Raw genomic sequence first — 25716 nt, 5'->3', positions numbered from 1 at the left:
AGAACCTTGAGAAAAAAATAACAGAACCAGAGGCATCACACTCCCAGATCTCAAATTGTATTATAGGGCCACTGTCATCAAAACTGCTTGGTACTGGAACATGAATAGACATACTGACCAGTGGAATAGAATTGAGAGCCCAGAAGTAAGCCCCCACACCTATGGACATCTAATCTTTGACAAAGGTGCCCAGACTATTAAATGGGGAAAGCAGAGTCTCTTCAACAAATGGTGTTGGAAACAATGGGTTGAAACATGCAGAAGAATGAAACTGAATCGCTGTATTTCACCAAATACAAAAGTAAATTCCAAGTGGATCAAAGACTTGGATGTTAGATCACAAACTATCAGATACTTAGAGGAAAATATTGGCAGAACTCTTTTCCACATAAATTTTAAAGACATCTTCAATGAAACAAATCCAATTACAAAGAAGACTAAGGCAAGTATAAACCTATGGGGCTACATCAAATTAAAAAGCTTCTGCACAGCTAAAGAAACTACTACCCAAACCAAGAGACCCCTCACAGAATGGGAGAAGATCTTTACATGCCATACATCAGACAAGAGGCTACTAACCAGAATATATAAAGAACTTGCAAATCTCAACAACAAGACAACAAATAACCCCATCCAAAAATGGGGGGAGGACATGGACAGAATATTCACCACAGAAGAGATCCAAAAGGCCGAGAGACACATGAAAAAATGCTCCAAGTCTCTGTTTGTCAGAGAAATGCAAATAAAGACAACAATGAGATACCACTTCACTCCTGTGAGAATGTCATACATCAGAAAAGGTAACAGCAGCAAATGCTGAAGAGGTTGTGTGGTCAAAGGAACCCTGCTGCACTGCTGGTGGGAATGTACATTGGTCCAACCTCTGTGGAGAACAGTCTGGAGAACTCTCAGAAGGCTAGAAATGGACCTACCCTATGATCCTGCAATTCCTCTCCTGGGGATATATCCTAAGGAACCCAACATATCCATCCAAAAAGATCTGTGTACACATATGTTCTTGGCAGCACAATTTGTAATAGCCAAAACCTGAAAGCAACGCTGGTGTCCAACAACAGATGAGTGGTTGAGCAAGCTGTGATGTATATACACAATGGAATACTACTCAGCTGTAAAAAATGGTGACTTCACCGTTTTCAGCCAATCTTGGATGGACCTTGAAAAAGTCATGTTGAGTGAAGTAAGTCAGAAACAGAAGGATGAATATGGGATGATCTCACTCTCAGGCAGAAGTTGAAAAACAAGATCAGAAGAGAAAACAGAAGTAGAACCTTAAATGGAATTGGCGTATTGCACCAAAGTAAAAGACTCTGGGGTGGGTAGGAGGGGAGAATACAGATCCAAGAAGGATGACAGAGGACCTAATGGGGGTTGTATTGTTATATGGAAAACTGGGATATGTTATGCATGTGCAAACCATTGTATTTGCTGTTGAATGTAAAACTTTAATTTCCCAATAAATTTTTTTTTTAAAAGTTAGATTAAAGGGGTCAGGTGGTGGTGCACCTGGTTGAGCACACGTTACAATGTGCAAGCACTTGGGTTTAAGCCCCTGGTCTCCAACTATGGGGGGGAAGCTTTGTGAGTGGTGAAACAGTTTTGCAGGTTTGTCTCTCTCTCTCCTCTCTCTCTTTAGAATCTTATTATCTTTATTTATTTATTGGATAGAGACAGTCAGAAATTGAAAGGGGGGGAAGGGCCAGGTGGTGGGACACCTGGTTAAGTACACACATTTTAGTGTGCAAGGACCTGGGTTCAAACCCCTCGTCCCCACCTGCAGGGGGAATGCTTCACAAGTGGTGAGCGGGGCTGCATGTGTCTCCCTGTCTCTCTCCCTTGTTATCTCTTCCTCCCCTCTTAATTTCTGTCTTTTTTAAAAAAAATATTTTATTTAGTTTAGTTTAATGAGAAAGAGTAGATACAGAGGGAAAGATAGTGAGAAAGAGACCACAACACTGCTCAGTTTCAACTTATTATGGTGGGGCTGGGGACTGAACCTGGGACCTCAGTACCTCAGGCTTGAAAGGCTTTTTGCATAACCACTATGCTGTCTTCCCAGCTCTCCTTAATTTCTGCCTTTATCCAATAATAAATACATTTTAAAATAAAATTTTAAAAAAGGGTAGGGGAGATAGAGAGGGAAAGAGACACCTGCAACACTGCTTCACCACTGGCAAAGCTTTTCCCCTGCAGGTGGGGATGAACCTGGTCCTTGCATACTGTAATGTGCACTCATCCAGGGGCACCACCGCACCTGTCTCTATCTTTTCTTCTCTATCTCCCCCTACCCTCTTGATTTCTGGATGTCTCTATCCAATAAATAAAGATTAATAATAACTAGGAAAAAAATAGAGTTAAGTGTTGGTTCTGTTGAATTGTTCTACACATTTTCCAGGGAGCACAAGAGAATACGGGGAGTGATCCGATCATATGTTGCTCCCTGGTGGGAATTTACTGAACTTGCCTAACCCATTTAACCCACTAACAGCAACATTTAGCTTTTCAGCAGTTACTGGACATAATCTGGAATCATCTCCAATGTTCCCGTGGCTTCAGTGAGTTTCGAGAATGGTTCTTTAAAACAAAATAAAAAATTACTAGTTTGAACCTGGTTAAATATAATTGTCTTTAGAATATAAAAAGCGCCATAGAAATCAAATACTTCAGGTAAACGATTACGATTTTTCATCTGAATTCTGACTTCCTTCATTTCCCTGACCATTCCACCAAATCACGATTCAGTTGTTGGGTATTTCAAGGTCACTGTACTCCTCAGTCCTGAGAAAACAGTTTTGCCATCAACTCACTGAGCATTTACTATGAACAAGTCTGGAATGTACAAGTGTGAAAAGACCATGTACTCCTGGAGCTAATTACTTGTAGGGGAAAAAGATCAAATCCCTGTAACAATTCTTTTTTCTTTTTTGGAAATGGAAAAACACATTTTATTGTCCAACCCCGAGTCAGAGTCTCTGAGACCAGTGACCTAAGAAATGTTCCCTGTAACAATTCTTAACTATTTTATAAAATACAGGTTGCATGTTAGGGAAAAAAAAAAGTTAAAAGAAAAGCCAGTAAGACATCCACAAAAGGGGATCAGGCAGTAGTGCAGTGGGTTAAGCGCTCATGGCTCCAAGCACAAGGTCCAGCGTTAGGTATCCCAGTTCGAGCCCCCAGCTCCCCACCTGCAGGGGGTTTGCTTCACAGGTGTTGAAGCAGGTCTGCAGGTGTCTATCTTTCTCTCCCCTGTCTTCCCCTACTCTCTCGATTTCTCTCTGTCTATCCAACAACAAAAAGGGTGAAAGCAAGGGCAACAAAATGGGAAGAAAAAAAAAAAACCCAGACATCCACAACATTATTTATTTTAAGTAGAGGTAAGCCTTTTACTTTCAAAGCCAAAATACACGCATGTACAATTTTTTTGATGGGGGGGGGTACTCAAGGATTTTCACGGGTTTACATACATGTGAGTCCACTGCTCCTACAATGAGAACAAAGGATTACCAAAAAATGTAATTGCTCCACATAAAATCTGAGAATTATAGTGTTAGACTCAGTGGAGTCCAATGAAAATTACAGAATTCTTCTTACAAAATAAAAGGGGGGGTTGCGGGGGGTTGAGTACCTGGTTGAGCGCACATGTTATAATGAACAAGGACCCAGGTTTGAGCCCCCGGTCCCCACCTGCAGGGGGAAACTTTCCAAGTGGGGAAGTAGTGTTGCAGGTGTCTGTCTCTCACCCTCTCTATAACCCCTTGCCTCTCGATTTCTGGCTATCTGATACATAAAGATTACAAAACAATATATGAGGGCGTGGTGGGGCGGTAGTGCAGCAGGTTAAGTGCAGCAGATTAGTGCAGCGTGAAGTGCAAGGACTGGCATAAGGATCCTGGTTTGAGCTCCCAGCTCCCCACCTGTAGGGGGGTCGCTTCTGAAGCCGTGAAGCAGGTCTGCAGGTGTCTCTTCCTCTCTGTTTCTCCCCTCCCCCTTGATTTCTCTCTGTCCTATCCAACAACAATAATAGCAACATTAAGGGCAATAAGGGCAACAACAACAACAAAAAAAAGGGAAAAATGGCCTCCAGGAGCAGTGGATTCGTAGTGCAGGCAGCAAACCCCAGCGATAACCTCAGAGGCTCGGAGGCCAAAAAAAGTAAAATAATAATAACAAAAACCAAAAAACCTTTATGTAATCAGGAAGAATTCTAGCAAGCTAATATGTAATAATGCAAATGAATGCAAACAAATAGGTGGGTATATAAAATAACATTTGGTAAAGGAGAGAAGAGTAGAATAATGTACATTCTAGTAAGTAGTATTTGCCTTTATAAGTTGAAAAAAGGCTAATAAAAATTCACTACAGTGTAGAAGACTCCAATAAATATTTGCAGAGTGTACAGTTGCTAGATGATCTACTTATACATTAAAATTCTATTTTGTTCCTAATTTCAAATTGGTTAATGAAACAAATGACTGAACAGATTTTTCTCCTATGTCCACATACCCCACAGAATCCCAAACAAACAAGCCTTGGATAAAAGGTGATGGTTATCATCGATAAGTAGCTAACGTAAATAATGTGATAAAAGCAGAATATTTTTAGAATGGTATTGTTTATTTTCTTGGCACACAGACATAAAAGTGACATTGAAAGCATGTAACACAAGGATTACAATTCACATCAGTTATGGTATTCATAGATATGATGACAGGTTTTATGATTTCTCAATTATCTTAGAAATTTACTAAACTATCACAGCATACTTGTTAAAATGGCAAGCTTCTCTTGCTAAAGAGCTAAGACAGACTTAGATAAGTGGAGAACCAAGGCACAGAGAAATTACTGAAATGTAATGACAGCAATACTTTATCCAACATCACTCAAGAATGAAGTGTTCTGTCTAAATGTATTTTTACTCAAATGGCACTTACATTCTAAGTCTAAAACTATTCTTTTCACCACCTTTGGTGAAGTAAGCAGTAGTAGGCCTTCTTAAACTTTAAAGCAGACCATGCAGTTTGTAACTATTCTTTCATTACTATTTCTTACTAGGGAAATGAGCCACTTTATTTTCTAGTGCAATATAATATTCCAAAAAAATCACTGAGGTGGGCATTTGCCTTACTATAGATAATCTGAGTGTCTTTAAAAACCTATATATTACCTACATAAGTAGCTATCTATACTTAAAAGTCAGTCATTCATTTTTTTTTTTTAAAGTCATTGCTTCTTTCTTTTGTTAAAAATGCTGGCTTTTAGTTACTTTTCGTACCATCTTTAATACAGAAGTTAGAGTACAACAATATCATTAACATATATTAGATGACTAAAATTGTCACTCTCTCAAGGTCATTCTTTTTAACTGCACATGTTAGAGTTTATATACACATCAAGCAATGAAGAAGTAAGGGGAACTTGGCAACTGATGTGTTTACAGATGGTGTCCAGATTGCTATCACAATTATTCTTATTTAATTAGTTTTGGGCTAGAAAACCAGAAACATATGCTAGTTAAAACTATTGTGTGCAGGTGAATACACTGAATTGTATTAACTTTTATGAATATGATATTTGATATCTGAAGCATTTATGTAATTTTTGCTATGTAGAAATTTACTTGTTTATCACTTTTCCCATTTTTCTTCTGATGCAGCATGAGTGTGTGAGAGAGATGAGTGAAGGAGAAAGAGAGCAGGTGAGACACCAACAGTACTGCTTCTCCACTTGTGAAGCTCCCCCCCCATAGGTGGGCGTGGGGGCTTGAACCCTAGTCTTCTTGCATAGTAAGTTGTGTGCTCTACCGGGTGCACCATCATCCACCCCCTTTTCTTCATTATTCTTTTTTTAAAAACTATTTTTATTTATTTGCCCTTTTGTTGCCCTTGTAGTTAGTTATTGATGTCATCATTGTTGGATAGGTCAGAGAGAAATGGAGAGAGGAGGGGAAGACAGAGAGGGGGAAAGAAAGACAGACACCTGCTTCACCACGTGTGAAGTGACTCCCCTTCAGGTGGGGAGCCAGGGGCTTGAACTGGGATCCTTATGCCCATCCTTGCGCTTGGCGCCATGTGCGCTTAAACCGTTGTGCTACTGCCTGACTCCCTCTTCAATATTCTTATTTCATAGTCATGGTTACGATGGTTAGGTACATGATATTTAATTGAGAAAAGTGTTGCTGTTTTGTCACTTTCTTAACTATTAATATATCACTGAATAATATTAAATATGCCAAAAGAAATCTTGCAATAATTTTCTTTCAACTGAAACTATAAACTATAATCATCTAACTTAAGTGTTTTCATGTGATAAAACAGTAAAAAAAATTCCATCCAGAAAATAGTTGCTATTAAAAAAGTGACAGTGAACATAAATGTTCAAGACTTTCTTCCTTTTCTGACTTTTTCAGATTGACAGTATCTCCAAACATGATAACTATTCAGAATTTCACTGAATTCAAGATAACTACTGAATTCACACCCATGTACTTACTATACCAAGGTCACTATTGACTCTGTGTTCGTGTGGGTTAAAATGAATAGAAAGCCAGTGTCTACTATCGGTCTACTATCAGTAGACTTTTGCACATAAACTAAAAACAATTGTTAAATTTAAGAAAATTAATATAGCATTTAAAAAATTCTCAGAAATATGTCTAACAATCTGCATTATGGATATGTTAATTATGTTAAGACTAATAGAAAAGCTATTAATTATGTTAAGACTAATAGAATGCTTTTTTCTTCCAAATTTCCTATGCGTAATTAGGGCAAGTCAATCATGTTAGGATTCATTTTGGTATACACTGATTATATTAAAAACATATTAATATATCAGTGAAAAAGTAAGAACATGTTGTGAACATCAGTACATTTAATATTTCCTCAATTTAGTTGGGAGGTGCTAGGAATAATATAGCAGGAGAAAATATTAATTAAATACAGCCTATCTAATATATATTGTAGTAGAAGAAAATATATGGCATATACCCCTTTAAAATTTCTTTCATTATTATACTATCATCTTTTATTTTCACTTATGTACAAGTAAACAGTTACATGAATTTTCTTTTTCAAACTCTGGATTTTAACCTTTACACTTCTAGGCAGTTTGAAGAATATTTTTTGAATTAAAAACAATTCTACTGGCAATGACAATTTTTCTTTATGACTCAAATGAAAAGCTTCACTTGCACATTAAAAACAACAACTCAGTACTTCTACAGTCTTACCTAATTAGATATTTATGCTATATGAAAATTTTTAGGTGACTAGAACCAGTGCTCATCAGGTATTTATAGTATACTGCGATCTTGCATTCTACAATACAATCATTGTATTCGAATAAATATGAATCCACTACAAGTCATAGAGTATTTCAAGAACAGAACTAATTGACCAGGCTTGAGTTTCACAGCTGAAAGGACAGTACTGGCCGTTCTCATTGGTCAGTTCTGGAAGTCCTTTCCAAGGTGATCTTAAAGAAAGAAAAGACATTTTATTAGTTACAATTAACTACTTATCTCATTAGATTAATAAAAGAGGCAATGTGGAGGGCCAGTGATGGCGCAGCTGGTTATGTGCACACATTACAGTTGCAAGCACCCGTGTTCAAGCCCCTGGTTCCCAAATGCAGAGGGAAAACTTCCAGAGTGGTGAAGCAGGGCTGCAGGTGTCTCTCTGTTTCTTTCCCTCTCTATCTCCCCCTCCTCACTCAATTTCTCTGTCTCTATCCAATAATAAATAAATAAAAATGTAACTTAAAAAATCAAATAGGCAATGCACTTAGTGATGTTGGCTTCTAATATATAAAACAATCCTGACTGGGAGTCGGGCGGTAGCGCAGCAGATTAAGTGCACTCAAGAACCGGCGTAAGGACCCCAGTTCAAGCCCCCAGCTCCCCACCTGCAGGGGAGTCACTTCACAGGTGGTGAAGCAGGTCTGCAGGTGTCTATCTTTCTCTCCCCCTCTCTGTCTTCCCCTCCTCTCTCCATTTCTCTCTGTCCTATCCAACAACACCATCAATAGTAACTACAACAATAAAACAACAAGGACAACAAAAGGGAATAAATAAATAAATAAATAAATATTTTTAAAAAACCAATCCTGATGACGAAATTATGCTATCTAAATTTTCTATACATACATCTTCACCTTCTGCACTTCATAAAGATCTCTGGTCCATATTACGGAAGGATAAAGAATAGGGAAACTCCCAATGGAGAGGGGATATGAAACCACTGATGGTGGGAATTGTACCCCTCTTATACCACAACTTTGTCAATCATTATTAAATCACTAATAAAAGAAGTCAAAATAAGGAAAAGTATTTTATTTTAATGAGAGATATATGAAGGGGGAAAGAGAGAAAGAGGAGAGAGAAGAGAGAGAGAGGAGAGAGAGAGAGAGAAGGAGGAGGAGGAGGAGGAGAAGGAAGAGGAGGAGGTGAGACCAGAGCACTTATCAGCTCTGGTTTATAGTGGAGCTAAGAATTAAACCTGGGACCTTAGAGCCTCAGGCATAGAAGCCTCTTTGCATAACCATTATGCTGTCTCCCCAGCAATAATATAGTTTTAATTCATTATTTTATTTCATTCTTTTCACTTCAGATAGAGGCAGAGAGACACAGTACTGCTTTCCCATCCATGAACTTCCCCTGGTGATGTGAGGCTCCATGTGGTGCTAGGGCTTGAAACTGAGGCATCAAGCATGGTAAGGCAGCTACCCTACTACAATAATAGTCAAAAGACTAATTCTACTACTTTAATTGTAATGAAAATAGTTTCTTGCTATATTGTTACATATTTTAAAAATATTTATTTATTTACTTTTGTTGCCCTTTTTTATTGTTGTAGTTATTATTGTTATTGATGTTGTTGTTTTTGGATAGGACAGAGAGAAATGGAGAGAGGAGGGGAAGACAGAGCGGGGAGAGAAAGACAGACACCTACAGACCTGCTTCTCTGCCTGTGAAGCGACTCCCCTGCAGGTGGGGAACCGGGGGCTCCAACTGGCATCCTTAGGCAGGTCCTGCGCTTTGCACCGCATGCACTTAACCTGCTGCACTACCACCTGACTCCCTATATTGTGACATATTAACTCAAAAGACCCAGTCTGAGTACTTTTACTTTTCAATTTACTTAAGGTGATATCTAAAAATAGCAACTAAAATGAAAACTTAAGGACAATTCCACATCTATAAATTCTGTAATATCAAGTTTTCAAATTAAAATAACCTGAAATAAGTAAAGCAAGAGGCAATTACATTACAAAATTACAGAACTTGGTGTGTTAAACAATATAACTTTTGGGGCCAGGTAGTGGCACACCTGGTTGAGCACACACATTACAATGCACTAGGACCCTGGGTTCAGACCCCAGACCCTTACCTGCAGGGGAAAAGCTTCCCGAGAGGTGAAGCAGGGCTGCAGGTGTCTGTTTCCTTTTCTATCTCACTCTTTCCTCTCAAATTCTCTCTGTCTTTATAAAAAATAAAATTAAAAATAAAAAAGAATAAAGCTTTTTAACCTTTTGCTGCTAGGGCTTTGCTGGGGCTTCAGGCCTGTGTGATTCCATGCCTCCTGGAAGACTCTATTTATTTATTTATTTATTTACTTTTCCCAACTGCTTAGCTGTGGCGTATGGTGGTGTTGGGGACTGAACTTAAGATATTGGAGTCTTGGGCATAAAAGTTTTTTTTTTTTTTTTTTTTTTTTTTTTAAGAATCACTATGCTTCTTGCTTCTCCCTCACCTTTTTCTTTTTTTCCTCCCAAAGAGGAAGAAGCGGAGAGAAGAGATACCACACTATGGTTCTACTACTTCCTTGTATAGTGTTCCCATGTGGTCGCTGGCAGCATGAATCTGGATCCTTGTGCATGATAAAGTGTGTATTATACTGCTTGGGGTATCTCTCAGCCACTAAGTAACGCTAATTTTCAAAATAGTTGTTTATTATAATAAGATAGAGACATATATCGATCTATATCTATATCTACATACAGCTAGAAAGAGGGAGGGAAAGACACACACACACACACACACACCACACCACACCACAGCTCAGCTCTGGCTTTTTATTGTGCTAGAAATTGAACCTGTGCCTTAGAGCCTTAGGCATTAAAATCTCTCTCTTTTTTTAAAGGCATTAAAACTTTGTACACTAAACTTATCTTCCCTAGAAGTATGCTTATAAATTTTATTAGATACCTAGAACACACAGAAATAAGTTCTGAGAAAATATCTTTCATATACTATTTAATAAATTGCCACAAATTTGGAAATTAAATTTAATTTAATTAAAATTAAATGCTCTTAATGTCTTACCTCTCAAGATGAACATAATGTCGGGAAAGAACATTTTTTACTAAAAATATAGTCTTTGCATTAGTCTCCGGACCCATCAATTTGGAAAAATACAGTTTTGCACGAAGAAAATACCCAATGGGCCATAGCCATTCCTTAGAAGAGAGGAATTAAAAGACAAAAAAAGAGATGTGAATATCTAATATTATTTGAAAAATCACTTAAACTCAGAGAACATAAATGAGATTCTTACAGGTCCTTGGTGATAGTTGAAACCTTTAGCAAGATTATAGTTGTCATTATCTAAAGCATTGTCATAAATTCCACAGTAGACCATGTCACTGCAAAATGAATGGAATTCATATTAAAAAAATATTATAAAGTATGTAAGAAGGTTTACAAAAATTTATTGATAGCAGAGGTATGATAGTAAATTGTTTTTCATGAGTCAGGTGGTAGCGCAGCAAGTTAAACGCGGGTGACGCAAAACGCAAGGACTGGACTAAGGATCCAGGTTTGAGCCCCTGGCTCCCCACCTGCAGGGGAGTCACTTCACAAGTGGTGAAGCAGGTCTGCAGGTGTCTATCTTTCTATCCCCCTCTCTCTCTTCCCCCCTCCATTTCTCCCTGTCCTATCCAACAGTGATGACATCAATAATAATAACTACAACAATAAAACAAAGGAAACAAAAGGGAATAAATAAATATTTTTAAAGGAACTGATGAAGGCATCAAGATTTAAAGGAAGACAATTAAAGCAAAAATATAATGTCTAGTATTTTAAAATATTTATGAAACAGCTGCACACACCGGTTATTTAGGAGAATAAAAGGAACTTAATAGGAGTAATAGCTCAGAAAATTAAAAATGGGTGTTGGGTGGCGGCACACCTGACTGAGTGCACATGTAACAATGCACAAGGACCTGAATATGAGCCCCCAGTCCCCACCTGCAGGGGGGAAGCTTCACAAGTGGTGAAGCAATGTGGCAGGTGTCTCTCTTCCTTTCTATCTCCTCCTTTCTTTTTGATTTCTGCCTCTTCCCACTAAATAAATAAAGATCATAATTAGATGTCATTAAAAAAAAAGTCTTTCATATCTGAGGCTCCCAGGTTCAGCTTTAATCCTTGGCAGTACTATAAGCCAGAGCTGAGCAGTGTTTTTGTAAAATAAATAAAAAGATGGCCTCTCCTGGGACAATATGTTGAAACTTCTATTATCCATCATAATCTTTTATAGCAAGAAAAAATAATAGAAAAACATCTGTGATATCTATCTTATAAATGTAAACATTTTATTGATTGAATATAGAACATTCAGAGGCATTTTGATATTTAAGAAAGAGACAGTTGGTATTCTGTAAAAGTTTGAGTGCAAAATTATAGATTTTACTGATAATCAAATTATGGCAATTTAATATTACATAAACATTTTAAATATTTATACTCTGACTTACTCTGGATCTAAAGTTTTCATGCCAAGAGGACCAAGTAACTTCTTCTCTGCAATTTCCAAAGCTTTCCATGCTTTTTCTGCAGTAAATAGTTCAGGAGCCTAAATAATTTAAAATTAAACACACAAACTTTTTTAGGATTATATTATTAGTTTTCACTCACAGTAAAACTCAAACTGTTTAGAAATTTGGAAAACAATGAGAACTATTTAAAAATCAGTTTGAAATAGAATTTGTGTCAGGGTAGATAACATAATGGTTATGCAAACAGACTCTCCAAAGTCCCACGTTCAATCCCCTGTACTACCATAAGTTAGAGCTGATCAGTGCTCCGGTTAAAATAAAACCCAAAACACCCCCTCAACAATAACCCAAAACAAACAAAAACAATAACAAAACCAAACAAACAAACTAAAGAAAATAAAAATGCAGGTACTTAATCAGATGAAATCATACGAAGCAAACTTGGTTGGAAGCAATGTTGTTAATTTTAGATGTTAGGAAAGTTGTTAAAATTATTTCTTTGGGCCATGTCAAGAAATTATACTAGCTCTAAAAGGAGTTGCCAGACATATACTGAAGGCAGAACACAATCAAATTCATCAATTTCATTCTTTTAAAAAAATTATTATTAAATTTTATTATCTTTATTTATTGAATAGAGGTAGCCAGAAATCGAGGGGGGCGGGACAGAGAGGGAGACAGACAGAGAGACACCTGCAGCTTGGCTTCACCACTCATGAAGCTTCCCCCATGCAGATGGGGACCGGGGGCTCGAACACAGGTCCTTGTGCCCAACCCCTCATCTATTTCATTCTTCATAAGGTTTACAACAGTTTCCTTTAGGTATATCTGGCACCATTTTTTTGTTTATGGATCATAATAAACTATCAAAATTCTTGCACTCAAATACTTCTAGTTAATTTATTTGTAATATGGAGAAGAGAAAAAGGATTTAGTGAGTAAGAATCTGCATTAATTTTGAAGGTTAAATAAAATCAAATGCACACTATGCCAAAATTACATTTTTGTCTTTACATTTTTATCTTTCTATAGTTTATGGCACAGTACTTAATATCTTTCTACTAAAAAATTCATGAGACAAAGAGAGTGTGTGTATGTGTGTGTGTGAGAGAGAGTCAGAGAGAGATTGGAGTAGGAAAAGGGAGAGCGGCCAGAACACTGCTATGCTGTAGTATATGGTAGTGCCAGGGATTGAATCTGGGACCTTCGGAGCTTCAAGTATGCAAGTTTGATGCTCTACCATAGTGATATTTCAAGGCAGTTGGGTCTGGCTTAAGAAGCCAAATTCATTTAGCCCAGTGAGCTGTACAAATATTATTTTTTGTGTAAGCTTTGGTGTGTAAAATACTAGGTAGTCAACATCCATTATTTTCTAGTTTTTGATACTGAATATTGTAGGTTGAGAGTAATGTACATACTTTTTTATTAAGTAGAAAAGTCTATCTTAAAGACAACTTTTTTTTAAAGCAATTCAATAAAATCTGAAAACAAATGGGGATAACCTTATACTTATTTTTGAACAACTGAAAATAACAAATAACTTACTACAACCATTGCGATGGTAAAATTAGGTCTGAGCTGATAGTCACACCAAGGGCTTGAAGCACCATAGCTGTCTTTGTATATGCCACGTTTATGAACCAGATTAGGATGTTTTTCATTCAAATCTGAAGGATCTTCTGACACATAAAAGAGCTTTTCGAAGTTGTCTTGTATCCTTCTGTTCCATTCTTCATATGAAACTGTGACCACCTTTCCTGAAATATGAAAAAAAAAAAAAGACATGGCCATTTTATGCATTCAAAGCAATACATTTATTTAAAGCCAAATACAACATTTAGATAATTAATTCTCTACTTTTCTAAAGTGTCAGGGTCTTTTGATGGACACTCACTTGAAATGAAAAAAAATATCTTTCATTAAATTATAACATACATTTTAGACTATAGTTTTTGGTCTTTAAAAAAATATGTATTTATTTATTGGATAGAGACAACCGGAAGTCAAGGTGGCAGGAGGTGATAGATAAGGAGAGGGAAAGAGACACCTGCAACACTGCTTCACCACTTGCAAGGCTTTCCCCTGCAAGTGGGAACCGGGGGCTCAAACCTGTGTCCTTGAGCATTGTATCATGTGCACTCCACCAGGTGTGCTACCGCTCGGTCCCTTATAATTTTTGTCTTTGTGCCACTATTGAAATGAAGTTAGTCTGAACTGAGATATGAAAGAAGTATATATACTGTATATATAGTACCCCCTAAAAAGGACGTAAAGTGTGGGTCTGATGTGTGCTTGAGCATGGATGGCTGACCTGCCCCGGAAGTTCATCTGTCAGCCTTGTGATCTAGCGAGATATGGCAAGAGTACGGGGGGGAATTCCAACCTTCCTATCAGTCTCGCAGCATCACCCACCCTTCCCCCCTTTCTGGTGGGCTTCACCTTCCTTTATTTCTATTTCCCTGTTCCTAAATCACCATCCATACCCTCTCATTGCCTTGCTCTCTTCTCCCTCATAAGGAGATACTGACCTCATTGGCCAGCTGGCTACTTCCCCTGCACTGCTACCCCGTTATAAACTTGTAACGGTGCCAATAAAGATGTTCCGTTCCCTGCAAGGGTACACTAAAGAGGTTTGCGTATCATCTGCTGCCATGATGTGCGGGGAAGACCCCCTTAGGGAACTCGCTCCTGCCTTGTTCCCCCCGATGAACCCCGACAGTAAAGTAGTTAATGAACAATTTCATTTAAATTACCGACATAATATTTAGTAGGTAATGTGTTAACAAAATATTATAATGAATTTCACTGGTTTTGTTTTTTCTTTTAAATATTTATGTATTTGCCTGCGTGTGTGAGAGAAAGAGAAGGATAAAAGCACTACTCAGTTCTGGCACACACTATGCCAGGGATTGAACCTGTGGCCTCCGAGGCATTCAAGTTCTATACCCTAACAGCTTACATCTCTGGCCCTTTTTCTTTTTAAACTGGGTATTAGAAAACTAAAAATTACAGATATGACTTACATTATACACCACTTTGCAGAAAAAAAGTAAATGCAATTTGTTCATAGTCATACTGAGGAAAAAGAAAAGTACAAAGTAATAACCATGACACTTTATAAATCTCAGTTCAAGCTGCCATAAGACTATGGTTAGGACCTGGTTTGTTACAATTTCTATATTAGTAAATTAATAATATTTCTTTTTTCTTAATCCTAAGGATTTTCTAACAAGAGTTTATTGAGTCAAGTGATACTTGTGTAGATTAAGAAGTTAGATAACACATCTGAAGTTTCTCTGTGAATAAAATGAACAATTTACCATGTCTTTTTACTGTGACTTCACGGTAAGGGAAAATATTTTTTTGAGATAATTCTAGCAACCAACGAATGGTAGATTTACTCAGGCCCACAATTTCAACAGCAGATCCATCTCTAAAATTAAAAATAAATTTTATTATGTGAGTTGGGTTCATTTAAGCACTGTTTACATGAAATGCTATATAGAACAAATGAATTATACAGTACGTGTCATAAAAACAACTACCTATAAAAAAAAGCTCCTTACTTAGTGAGAAGGTACACTGCATATACAAGAAATATGTCCTATTATTTTGTCACTGCTACTTACTTACCAACAATTTGTTTATTCTCTAAATAAGAATGTGATTGTGGAATAAAGGAGATGGTAGCTGGAAAAGATAGGAATAAAGAGCCAGGGAATACTGAGATTAAGCACCACAGAAAAGAGCGATATGGACTATAAGACTGAAGAAAACCAGGGAAGATGACTATACTTTACAAGCTAATTTCTAAGGAAAATAAAAGGGAATTTAAGTATCTTATAATGTACCAAAATAAACAGATCTAAAGAGAATCTTCAAGGCATGCAATGACATTTACTACTGAATTATTACTTTCTTGACAATTCTGACTAAAGTTAAGAAGTTAAAATAAGAAAACAGATTCTCAGATTTGACACTGTATAAAGCATTTGAAATAAAAAAGACATGATGGGATAAGAGATAAAAACATGATAGGGGAGGAACATTTAGCAAGTGGAAGGATATTGTAAAGAATAGGACAATCAGTTATTTTTTCTTATCTTTATAAAAGACCGGCAATCTGGGAAGTGGCACAGTGGGCAAAGTGTTGGACTCAAAGTGTTGAACTCTTAAGCATGAGGTCCAGAGTTTGATCCCCAGTAGCATATGTGCCAGAGTGATGTCTGCTTCTCTTTTTCTTTATTTCCCTCTTTCTCATTAGTAAATAAATTAAAAATTTTTTTTAAGTGTAGACCTAATGAAATCTTTATAGTGAAAGCACTTCTGGGTAAGAAAATATCCTAACCATAGGGACAATAAGTCATAAGTCTTTTCTTTTTAAAGATTTTATTTATTTATATATTAATGAGCAAGATGGGAGGAGAGAGAGAGAGAAAGAACCAGACATCACTCTGTTACATGTGCTGCAGGGGATTGAATTCAGGACCTCATGCTTGACAGTCCAATGTTTTATCCACTGTGCCACTTCCCAGACCACTGAATCTCTACTTTTTTATTATTTATTACTATTATTATTTATTTTCCCTTTTGTTGCCCTTGTTGTTTTATTGTTGTTGTAGTTATTATTGTTGCTATTGAGGTCATCGTTGTTGGATAGGACAGAAAGAAATGGAGAGAGGAGGGGAAGACAGAGATGGGGAGAGAAAGAAAGACACCTGCAGACCTGCTTCACCGCCTGTGAAGCGACTCCCCTGTACGTGGGAAGCTGGGGGCTAGAACCGGGATCCTTATGCCGGTCCTTGCGCTTTGTGCCAGGTGTGTTTATCCGTCTGCACTAATGCCCAACCCCCCTGAATCTTTACTTTAAGATGCTTATATAGAATGAACCCATGCCAATTTCCAGGAAAGAACAGATATCTTTACTTCATGAAAAATTGGACTGATTTGTTATGCAAACTTCATGACCAACAGAATAAAAAATTCTACAGTGTGTGGCTTTAAATATATAATTATTTAAGTATTATAAATTAAACCCTACCTTGGAGTGGCTGGAATTCCCCTGTTTCTAGCTCTGTCACTTTCTCCCATCTTATCCATCCATGTGCCACAGTTAAAGCGATTTCCTCCATAAACAAATCCTGTTTCTTCATTAACCCCTGCAGTTATATTAAAACCTAAAAATGCAGAATTAAACATTAAAAAATTAAAAGACTGGGATAAAGTAGGACAACAGCTTTATAGATCAATTTGGCAATACCTTAAAAGTAGAAGATGTGTATGTTTGATCACAAAGTAATCTCATTTCTAGCCATATAATCTAGAGAAAACATTACTCATGGGCACATGGAGACATGTATAAGGACATTTACTGCAACTCTGTTTATATTTTCAAGGAAATAAAAACTGAGAAGTGTAATAAACAATGTGATTTATTCATATAATAGAAAAGCCTTTAATACCATTTGTTTTAAAATTTTATTTTGTTTGTTTATTTTGGATAGAGACAAGAGAAAAATTGGGAGGAGAGGAGGGAAGGAGAGAGGGAGAGAGAGAGAGAGAGACCTATAGCACTGACTCACTGCTTGTGAAGCTTCCTTCCAAAGTTGGTGGGGACCGAGGGCTTGATTCAAGGTCCTTGCACACTGTAACATGCACACTGTACTGGATGTACCACCATCCAGCCCCCATCTCTAATACCATTTAAAATTAATGAGCTAGATTACAAAATCAAAACTGATAAACCACCAAGACAAAATAAAAAAGACACGTGTAATAAGTTACCTTTTCTGTAAAAGTTTAAAATACTTATAATACCAATACATACAGTAATGTATATCTACATGGCTAGATCTAGTACAAAATATTTGTAAAAATTTAAAAACATAAAATGTTTAATATATATTTAAATTATTATTATTATTATTTGCCTCCAGGGTTATTGCCAGGGCTTGGTACCTACAGTACAAATCCACTGCTCCTGGTGGCCATCTTTTTCCATTTTTGCTGTTGTTGTTGGCTAGGACAGAGAGAAATTGAGAGAGGAGGGGGAGACAGACAGTGGGAGAGACAGACACCTACAGACCTGCTTCACCCTGCAGGTGGGGAGCCAGGGCTTGCGCTGGGAACCTTGTGTGAGTCCTAGCGCTTCGCACTACATGAGCTTATCCCATTGTGCTACTGCTTGACCCCCCTTAAATATATATATATTTGCCTCCAGGGTTATTGCTGGGCTTGGTGCCTGCACTACAAATCCACTGTTCCTGGAGGCTATTTTTTTCCTTTTGTTGCCCTTGTTGTTTATCATTGTTGTTGTGAAGTGACCCCCCTGTAGGTGGGGAGCCGGGGGCTCAAACCAGGATTTTTGCACTGGTCCTTGTGCTTTACTCCATGTGCGCTTAACCCGCTGCACTACCATCTGGCCCCTTTAAATTGATTTTTTTAAGAAAAGATTTATTATTATTTATTTGTTGAATAGAAACAGAGAGAAATTGAGAGAGAAAAGGGAGATAGGGAGAGAGAGAGAGGTACACCAGCAGCACTGCTTCCCCACTTGTGAAGTTTTTCCCCTGAAGGTGGGGGGTAGGGCTTCAATCAAGGCTGCACACTGCAATGTGTGTGCTTAACCAGGTGCATCACTGCCTATGCTTGGCCCCTATATTTAGAAATATATTAAACATAATAGTTATTATTTATTAAGTATTAATACAAACACAATATTAATATTTAATATAAATATTAAAGTCAGTCTTGGGTAAGTTCTAATCAGTTGCATATAGACATTTATTTAATTAAAAAATTTAAATTTATTTGTATTACTGGATAGAGAAAGAGAGAAATTGAGAGGTGTGGAGGAAATAGAGAGGGATAGAGACAGACACCTGAAGCCCTGCTTCACCACTCATGAAGCTTCCCCCCATAGATGGGGACCATGGGCTTGAACCCAGGTCCTTGTCCACTGTAATGTCTGTGATTAAGCAGGTGTGCCACCGGCTGGTCCCCATATATACATTTATGAAAATGTGTAACAATATGCTCCCTATACATTATATAATTATATATTGATCTATACATTCTCAAACACATAAACATTCTAAATACAAAGCCACATCATATATGGAAATAGCCTCGATTATAGGATAATCATCAATTCCAGAGATGAAGGGATGTAAAAGAGAGACGAAACTTTAGGTATCTCTACAGAGGTTTACTCCTTTTCATAACAGAGGAGGATCTGAAACTTTAGGTATCTCTACAGAGGTTTACTCCTTTTCATAACAGAGGAGGATCTGAAGAAAACATGGTCAAATGTTAATATTTGTCCAACTTCAACTCTAGGTTCAAAAGTGTTATTTATATCATCCTATATATGTAGAAATGTTTTAAAATTAAAACTAAAAACAATTTTAGGGATTTTACAGTAATGTTATTTATGAGATCCATTTCTATTTAAGTTTTCTTAGCAAAGGTTAAAAAACCTTATCAGTAAAAAAAAAAAAATCAGTGTTTCTTAAATGGATATTAAATTTGTATGTTATTATTAAAAGCAGTAAACTAAATAAAGATTAATTAACATTTAAAATGAAGTTTAGAGTTAGAATCGGGTGGCAGACTAGCAGGATCTTTTTCTTTGCATCCTCAATGACAGCAATGCTACAAGAAGACTCCACACAGAAATAGGTTTAGATTTCAGACAAGTTTCCAAAGCAAGAGACAAAATTCTGCACTCAGAACTAGGGAGCTATATAAATTTCAAAATGAAGATTTCACAGCTATGGTCCTAATACAAATCACTGAAATGAAAAATTCCAATGAAGGGAAATAACAACAAAGTTAGAGTATGATAGAAGTCATGGTAGAAATCAGAAAGATTAAAAAATATATATTGTAACTGAGTTAGAAAACTCAGAAGGGAATACCAGCAAACGTCGCCAAAAGTCAAAGAGATGAGTGAAAAGATAGGGTAGAGGTAGCCATCCCCCTCGAGAGAAAAAGAAAAGAAAAAGAGCTAAAATGAATATAAGAATGGGATAACATCAAGAGAAACAACATTCATATCATGGGGAGCTAGAAGAAAAAAGAAAAGAGAACAATTATTTTTTCAATTAAGAAAACTTAGGGGAAGAATTACTACTATTTTTTTATTTGCCACAAGGGTTATTGTTGGGGTTTAGTTTCTGCAAGACAGATCCACTGTAAACAGTGGCCTTTTTCTCCTTTTTTTTTTTTTTAGAACGAAAAAATTGTGAGGGGAGTGGGGGTATAGAGAGGGAGAGAGAAAAAGAGACACTTGCACAGCTGCAACACTGCTTCACTGCTCATGGAGACTCCTGCAGGTGAGGAATAGGGGCTTCAATCTGGGTCCGTGTGCATGGTAATGTGTGTGTTCTAATCAGGTGTGTCACTGCCCAGCCCCAACTTCTTTTATTCTCTTCAGATTTATTTTTTTGATAGAGGGGGAGAGATGGAGAGAATGGAGGGAGAGGAGGACTGAGAGAAGGAGAGAAATCTGTGGCACTGCTCCCCCACTCATGAAGTGGTAGGGACAGGGGGCTTGAACCTAGGTCTTCGTGCATAATAATATGTGCTCTGATTGGTGTGTCACCACCTAGCTCCTAGGGGGAGAATTCTCATTTGAAGAAATATTAACCTAGAATTTCCGCAAACTGAAGAAGCAGATATGCTCTTAGAACCAGGAAGTGCTAAGGGCTCTAAGACAAACCCAAAGCATAGCTCACCCAGGTGCATACAAATTAAAATAGCAATGATGAAAGATACAGGATTTTATTGAGGGGTTCACACTTAACAATATTTATATACTTTCCCCATATTTGGGAGCAACTCTCTTCCTTGATCCAGCTTTCTAGTCCTTTTTCCAACTATGACACCATCTCTGCAGACAATACCTTGGGTCCACCTGCCTATTGGGCTCAGGCAAAAATGAGTAAAGTCATGGGCCCCTTGGAATATACCTAAAATAGACATACCAACTTTTTCTAAAATGGAGACCCCAAATCTTCAACTGCAATATTTTTGCCTTTAGGTTCATGATTAGTCAACAATTTATTCTGCTTTGTATCTTAATTCTTTCTCAGCCACTAGCTTCCAGACGCTACCATGATGCCAACCTGACTCCCCTAAGCAATATGTCCTAGAGCTCTGCTTCCCCAGGGCCCTGCCCCAGTAGGCAAAGAGAGAGACAGGATGGGAGTATGAATCAACTTGCCAACACCCATGTTCAGCAGGGAAGCAATTACAGAAGCCAGACCTTTCACCTTCTGCACCCCATAATGACCCTGGGTTCATACTTCCAGAGGATAAAAAAATAGGAAAGCTATCAGGGGAGGGGATGGTATATGGAGTTCTGGTAGAGGGAATTGTGTGGAATTGTATCCCCCTTATCCTATGGTCTTGTCAATATTCCCATTTTATAAATAAATATTAAAAATATATATGGAATTTTAAAAGTAGCTAGAGGGTTGAAGTATGCAGAAGAAAGAAGTAGGACCACCAAAATTTGATATGCACAAGAGTCTATCCCAACTAGATCAAATACATGGACATTAAACCAGAAATCATCAAATTCAAAATAGCGAACACTGGGGAAAAATTGGCAGAACACTCCAGTGTTTATTTTGGAAATGTCTTTGGAGATTAAAGTTCAACAGCAAGGGAAACAAAAGCAAAAACAAATCAATGGTACTACATCAAATGGAAAGGCTTCTGCAAAACCAAAACAGAAAGACCTAATCAGAGAACACTTTCACACACTATATATATCAAAGGACTAATAACTAAAATATATTAAAATCCCACTGACCACAGCAATAAAAAACAAATCACAAACAATCCCCTTGACATGAACAGAATCTTCACCAAGGGAGATATCCAAATGGTCAACGCCCGTGATAAATGCAAATAAAGACAACAATGAGAAACCACTTTATACCTATGAGGATATTATAAGTTAGAAAGGAATGAAATGGGGGCTGGCAGTAGTGCAGCAGGTTAAGTGCACATGGTACAAAGTGCAGGGAATGGCATAAGGATCCCGGTTTGAGCCTCTGGCTCCCCACCTGTAGGGGGTCACTTCACAAGCGGTGAAGCAGGTCTGCAGGTGGCTATCTTTCTCTCCCCTTCTGTCTTCCTGTCCTCTCTCGATTTTTCTCTGTCCTATCCAACAACAACAGCAATGACAACAATAATAATAACAATATACAACAAGGGCAACAAAAGGGGAAAAAATAGCCTCCAGGAGCAGTGGATTCCTATTGTAGGCACTGAGCCCTAGCAATAACCAGGGAGGAGAAAGAAAGAAAGAGAGAAAGAGAGAAAGAGAGAAAGAAAGAAAGAAAGAAAGAAAGAAATATTGATGATATTGATGACAATGGCAAATGTGTGCGGGCGGGCAGGGAGGAATCCTTCTGCACTGTTAGGAATATAAACTGATCCAAACCTGTAGAAAATATTTAGGAGATTTAGAATACTAAAAATTGACTTACTCTGTGAGTTGGTAATTCCTTCGCTAGAGATCTGTCCAAAGAAAACAAAAACACCTACCCAAAGAAATCTATCTACACATATATGTATAGCAGCACAATATGTAATAGCCACAAATCTGGAAAAAATCCACATGACCAAAAACAGACAAGTGGCTAAGAAAGTTTGGTATATGGGAGTTGGGTGGTAGCGCAGCGGGTTAAATGCACGTGGCGAAAAGCGCAAGGACAGGTGTAAGAATTCCAGTTTGAGCCCCCAGTTCCCCACCTGCAGGGGAGTCGCTTCACAGGCAATGAAGCAGGTCTGCAGGTGTCTATCTTTCTCTCTTCCTCTTTGTCTTCCCCTCCTCCCTCCATTTCTCTCTGTCCTATCTAACAATGACAACAATTATAACCACAACAATAAAAACAACAAAGGCAACAAAAGGGAATATAAGTAAATAAAATTTAAAAACTAAAAAAAAAATTTTTAAAAGAAAGTTTGGTATATATATATATGTTGGAAAATTATTCAGCTGTTAAGAAAACTGAAGTCATCTTCGTCTCATCCTGGATGGACTATGAGGGAATCACATTAAGTGAGACATGTCTGAAGGAGAAGGATAAATATTGGATGATCTAATTTGTAGGGACTTAAGAAACAAGGAAAGAAAAGGAAAACACAGGGAGAAGTTTGGGAGTGGTGTATTGCAGCAAAGCAAGTAACAGGTGGAGAGAAAAAAGGGACAGGGAGAGAAGATGCTGGGGACTCAGTGTGGTAGAGAAAGACTTAAGGTGGTGGAAGCAGTGGTGTGCAGACACTTACCACAGGAAGATAAATTATATCTACGTGTCAACAATTGTCATGAAAACCATCACTTTGCCCAATAAAATGATTTGGAAAAAAATGGCAAAAATATAACTCATCCCCAGTGGTCTTGGGAGTGTTAAATGAGAACAATATATATTGTCACCATAATGCCTAGCACACAGTAAACACTCAGTTATTAGAAATTATTATATCAGTGCTACTGCTAAAATTACCTTTCAGGCTGGCTAACAAAAGATAAAATTTCATTGTTTCTCTACAAAGTAAAACTGAACCGGTGAAATCAGGAACTGTGTTATGACTTTTTCGTGGTTGTATTTTAAAGTTTTACATGCAAGTAAGAAAGTAACTACAAGGTTTGATTTTACCTCCTTAGTAAAACTTTACTATGTAGCGAAAATTATGTACCTTCATCTTTCATGTTTCGATCTATCTGTGGCCCAGCATTCCTTTCTCGAAATTGTATGCCCTGTATATGTCTTTGCATAGCTTCCTGTATTACTTCAAACAATGGCTGATCCTGTTGGAGACACAATAGATATTATTTCTGTTAGAAATTACATTTTTCATGGGCAGAGGATATGAACAGAACATTCACTACAGAACAGATCCAAAAGGCTAATAAACACATGAAAAACTGCTCCAGGTCACTGTCAGAGAAATGCAAATAAAGGCTAGGCGTATACCTTCCATATGACCCAGTAATTCCTCTCCTAGGGATATACCCCAAGGACTCCATAACACCTACCCAAAAAGAAATGTGTACACCTATGTTCATAGCAGCACAGCTTGTAATAGCCAAAACCTGGAAATAACCTAGGTGCCCAACAACAGATGAGTGGCTGAGAAAGCTGTGGTATATATACACAATGGAATACTATGCAGGTATTAAGAACAATGAACCCACCTTCTCTGACCCATCTTGGATGGAGCTAGAAGGAATTATGTTAAGTGAGCTAAGTCAGAAAGATAAAGATGAATATGGGATGATTCCACTCATAAAGGAGTTGAGAAAGAATAACAGAAAGAAAAACTAAAAGCAGGATTTGACTAAATTTGGAGTAGGGCACCAAAGATAAAACACTGGGTCGAGAGTGAGGGTGGATGTTCAGCTTCATGGGGTAGGGGAGGGAATGGAGGTGGGATGGGATGAGACAGTCTTTTGGTGGTGGAAATGGTGTTTATGTACACTCCTATTAATCTGTAGTCATATAAATCACTATTTAATTAATATGAGAGGGGAAAAATTGACTGAATGTCTCAAACTTTTTAAAGCATAGACAGTCTTTTTAATACATAGGCTGAGTCTTTGATATGCTGACTCTCTTAAAAAGCTTAGACCAGGGAAAACAGAAGCAACCGGTGGCACAGCTACATACAAATAATGTCAAAGGACATAAATTATGGTGATGTTGTGTATGATACAGCAAATTCTAGTAAATGGACTTTTCAAAGTTAACCCAATTGCCATATAATGTGATTATAGCAATAACTAGTTATTGTCTTCTTAAACCCTAAGATAGCAGGAACTTCCTGCTTCCTCTATAGAGCCCACATCCCCCCCACCCCCCCACCCCCCATTCTTGAACCACCTCTAGGTTGGGCTCACTTTCCTGCATGCTTCTCTCAATTCATACCATCCATTGATCCCAACCTAATCAACGCAAGGAGTACCACCTCAACATGCTTCACTTCAGACTGTGTCCAGAGACATCAGGCGTGGAATATCAACCCTTCAGCCTTATTACTCAAGTGAGACATTTCCTTTCATAGTATTCTCTAATTCCATTCCTGGAGGTTCACTTTCTAACAAAGTCCCAAAACCTAGATATAGACCAGGTCCCATAAGATAGAGCATATGTTCACATATATCCATAAATTAGGGCAAAATATATACCTGAAATCAAAAATACACAATAGTCTGTAGTTAGTCAATATAAAGTTCATAATGAAACAGTGTCTACTTAGATGATGCCCTCCTCACCTACTTCCTATTACAGTTCTCTCACTCATTCCAAAGCTTACCTTACCAAAGCAAGCACTGCAAAAGCTGAATAAGGACAAGAGATTGGCATACTTTAACGATGACTCTTTAGTCACTATCAGGCCACCCCATCAGCTAGGGCCCTAATTGGGGAATCCTGAGATTCCTAAACAGACATGATGAGCCTAGACCTCGAATAAATCCCTCTTTCTATTGTTACCAGTCATTTCTATCAGGAACAACAAAATAGACCCCTTTGTGGGTCCCCCATAGGACCCTGCCCTCAACTCAGATCAACAACGGTAGAGAATGTTCCATCCTCCAAAGGGAGGATGGACAAAATACTCTATGCTACACCTGAGAAAGATGGGTCGATATTGGGGCATCTTGGAATGTTCCTACTCATGTCCACAGAATGAGAGCTCAGATCTATAGGGATGAAGAGGTCACATAGGAACCTAAGTGAATATGGGCCCCAGATCACATCATATTGATACAGTCAACAATATTTATACCCCTTTCCCATATTAGGGAGCTGCTCTCTTCCCTGATCCAGCTTTCTGGTCTTTTTCCCAGCCATGACATCATTTCCCCAGACAATAACTTGAATCCACATGCATATCAGATTGCAG

General features: G+C 37.7%; 1 protein-coding gene across 3 annotated transcripts in view; it reads right to left on the bottom strand.

Moving 5' to 3' along the window:
• Nucleotides 1-4611: 4611 nt before the first annotated feature.
• AGL (amylo-alpha-1, 6-glucosidase, 4-alpha-glucanotransferase) overlaps nucleotides 4612-25716 on the bottom strand; it is a 79792-nt gene continuing 58687 nt past the window's right edge. For 2 of the 3 annotated variants that reach the window (XM_007528582.3, XM_060202137.1), the window contains exons 27-34: nucleotides 23509-23620; nucleotides 16835-16970; nucleotides 15114-15226; nucleotides 13339-13550; nucleotides 11773-11870; nucleotides 10572-10659; nucleotides 10340-10473; nucleotides 4612-7491 (exon numbers count right to left, since the gene is read on the bottom strand). In XM_007528582.3, coding sequence (XP_007528644.1) covers nucleotides 7374-7491; nucleotides 10340-10473; nucleotides 10572-10659; nucleotides 11773-11870; nucleotides 13339-13550; nucleotides 15114-15226; nucleotides 16835-16970; nucleotides 23509-23620 — 1011 coding nt within the window. In that variant the 3' untranslated portion in view covers nucleotides 4612-7373. Of the gene's footprint in view, nucleotides 7492-10339; nucleotides 10474-10571; nucleotides 10660-11772; nucleotides 11871-13338; nucleotides 13551-15113; nucleotides 15227-16830; nucleotides 16971-23508; nucleotides 23621-25716 lie in introns of those variants that run through there. The other variant, XM_060202138.1, reaches the window with a different exon arrangement.

The sequence above is a fragment of the Erinaceus europaeus genome, chromosome 11 (assembly GCF_950295315.1).
Source record: "Erinaceus europaeus chromosome 11, mEriEur2.1, whole genome shotgun sequence".
NCBI classification, from domain to species: domain Eukaryota; kingdom Metazoa; phylum Chordata; class Mammalia; order Eulipotyphla; family Erinaceidae; genus Erinaceus; species Erinaceus europaeus.
Note: the sequence above shows the minus strand (reverse complement) of the source record. Positions and strands in the feature narration are given on the sequence as shown.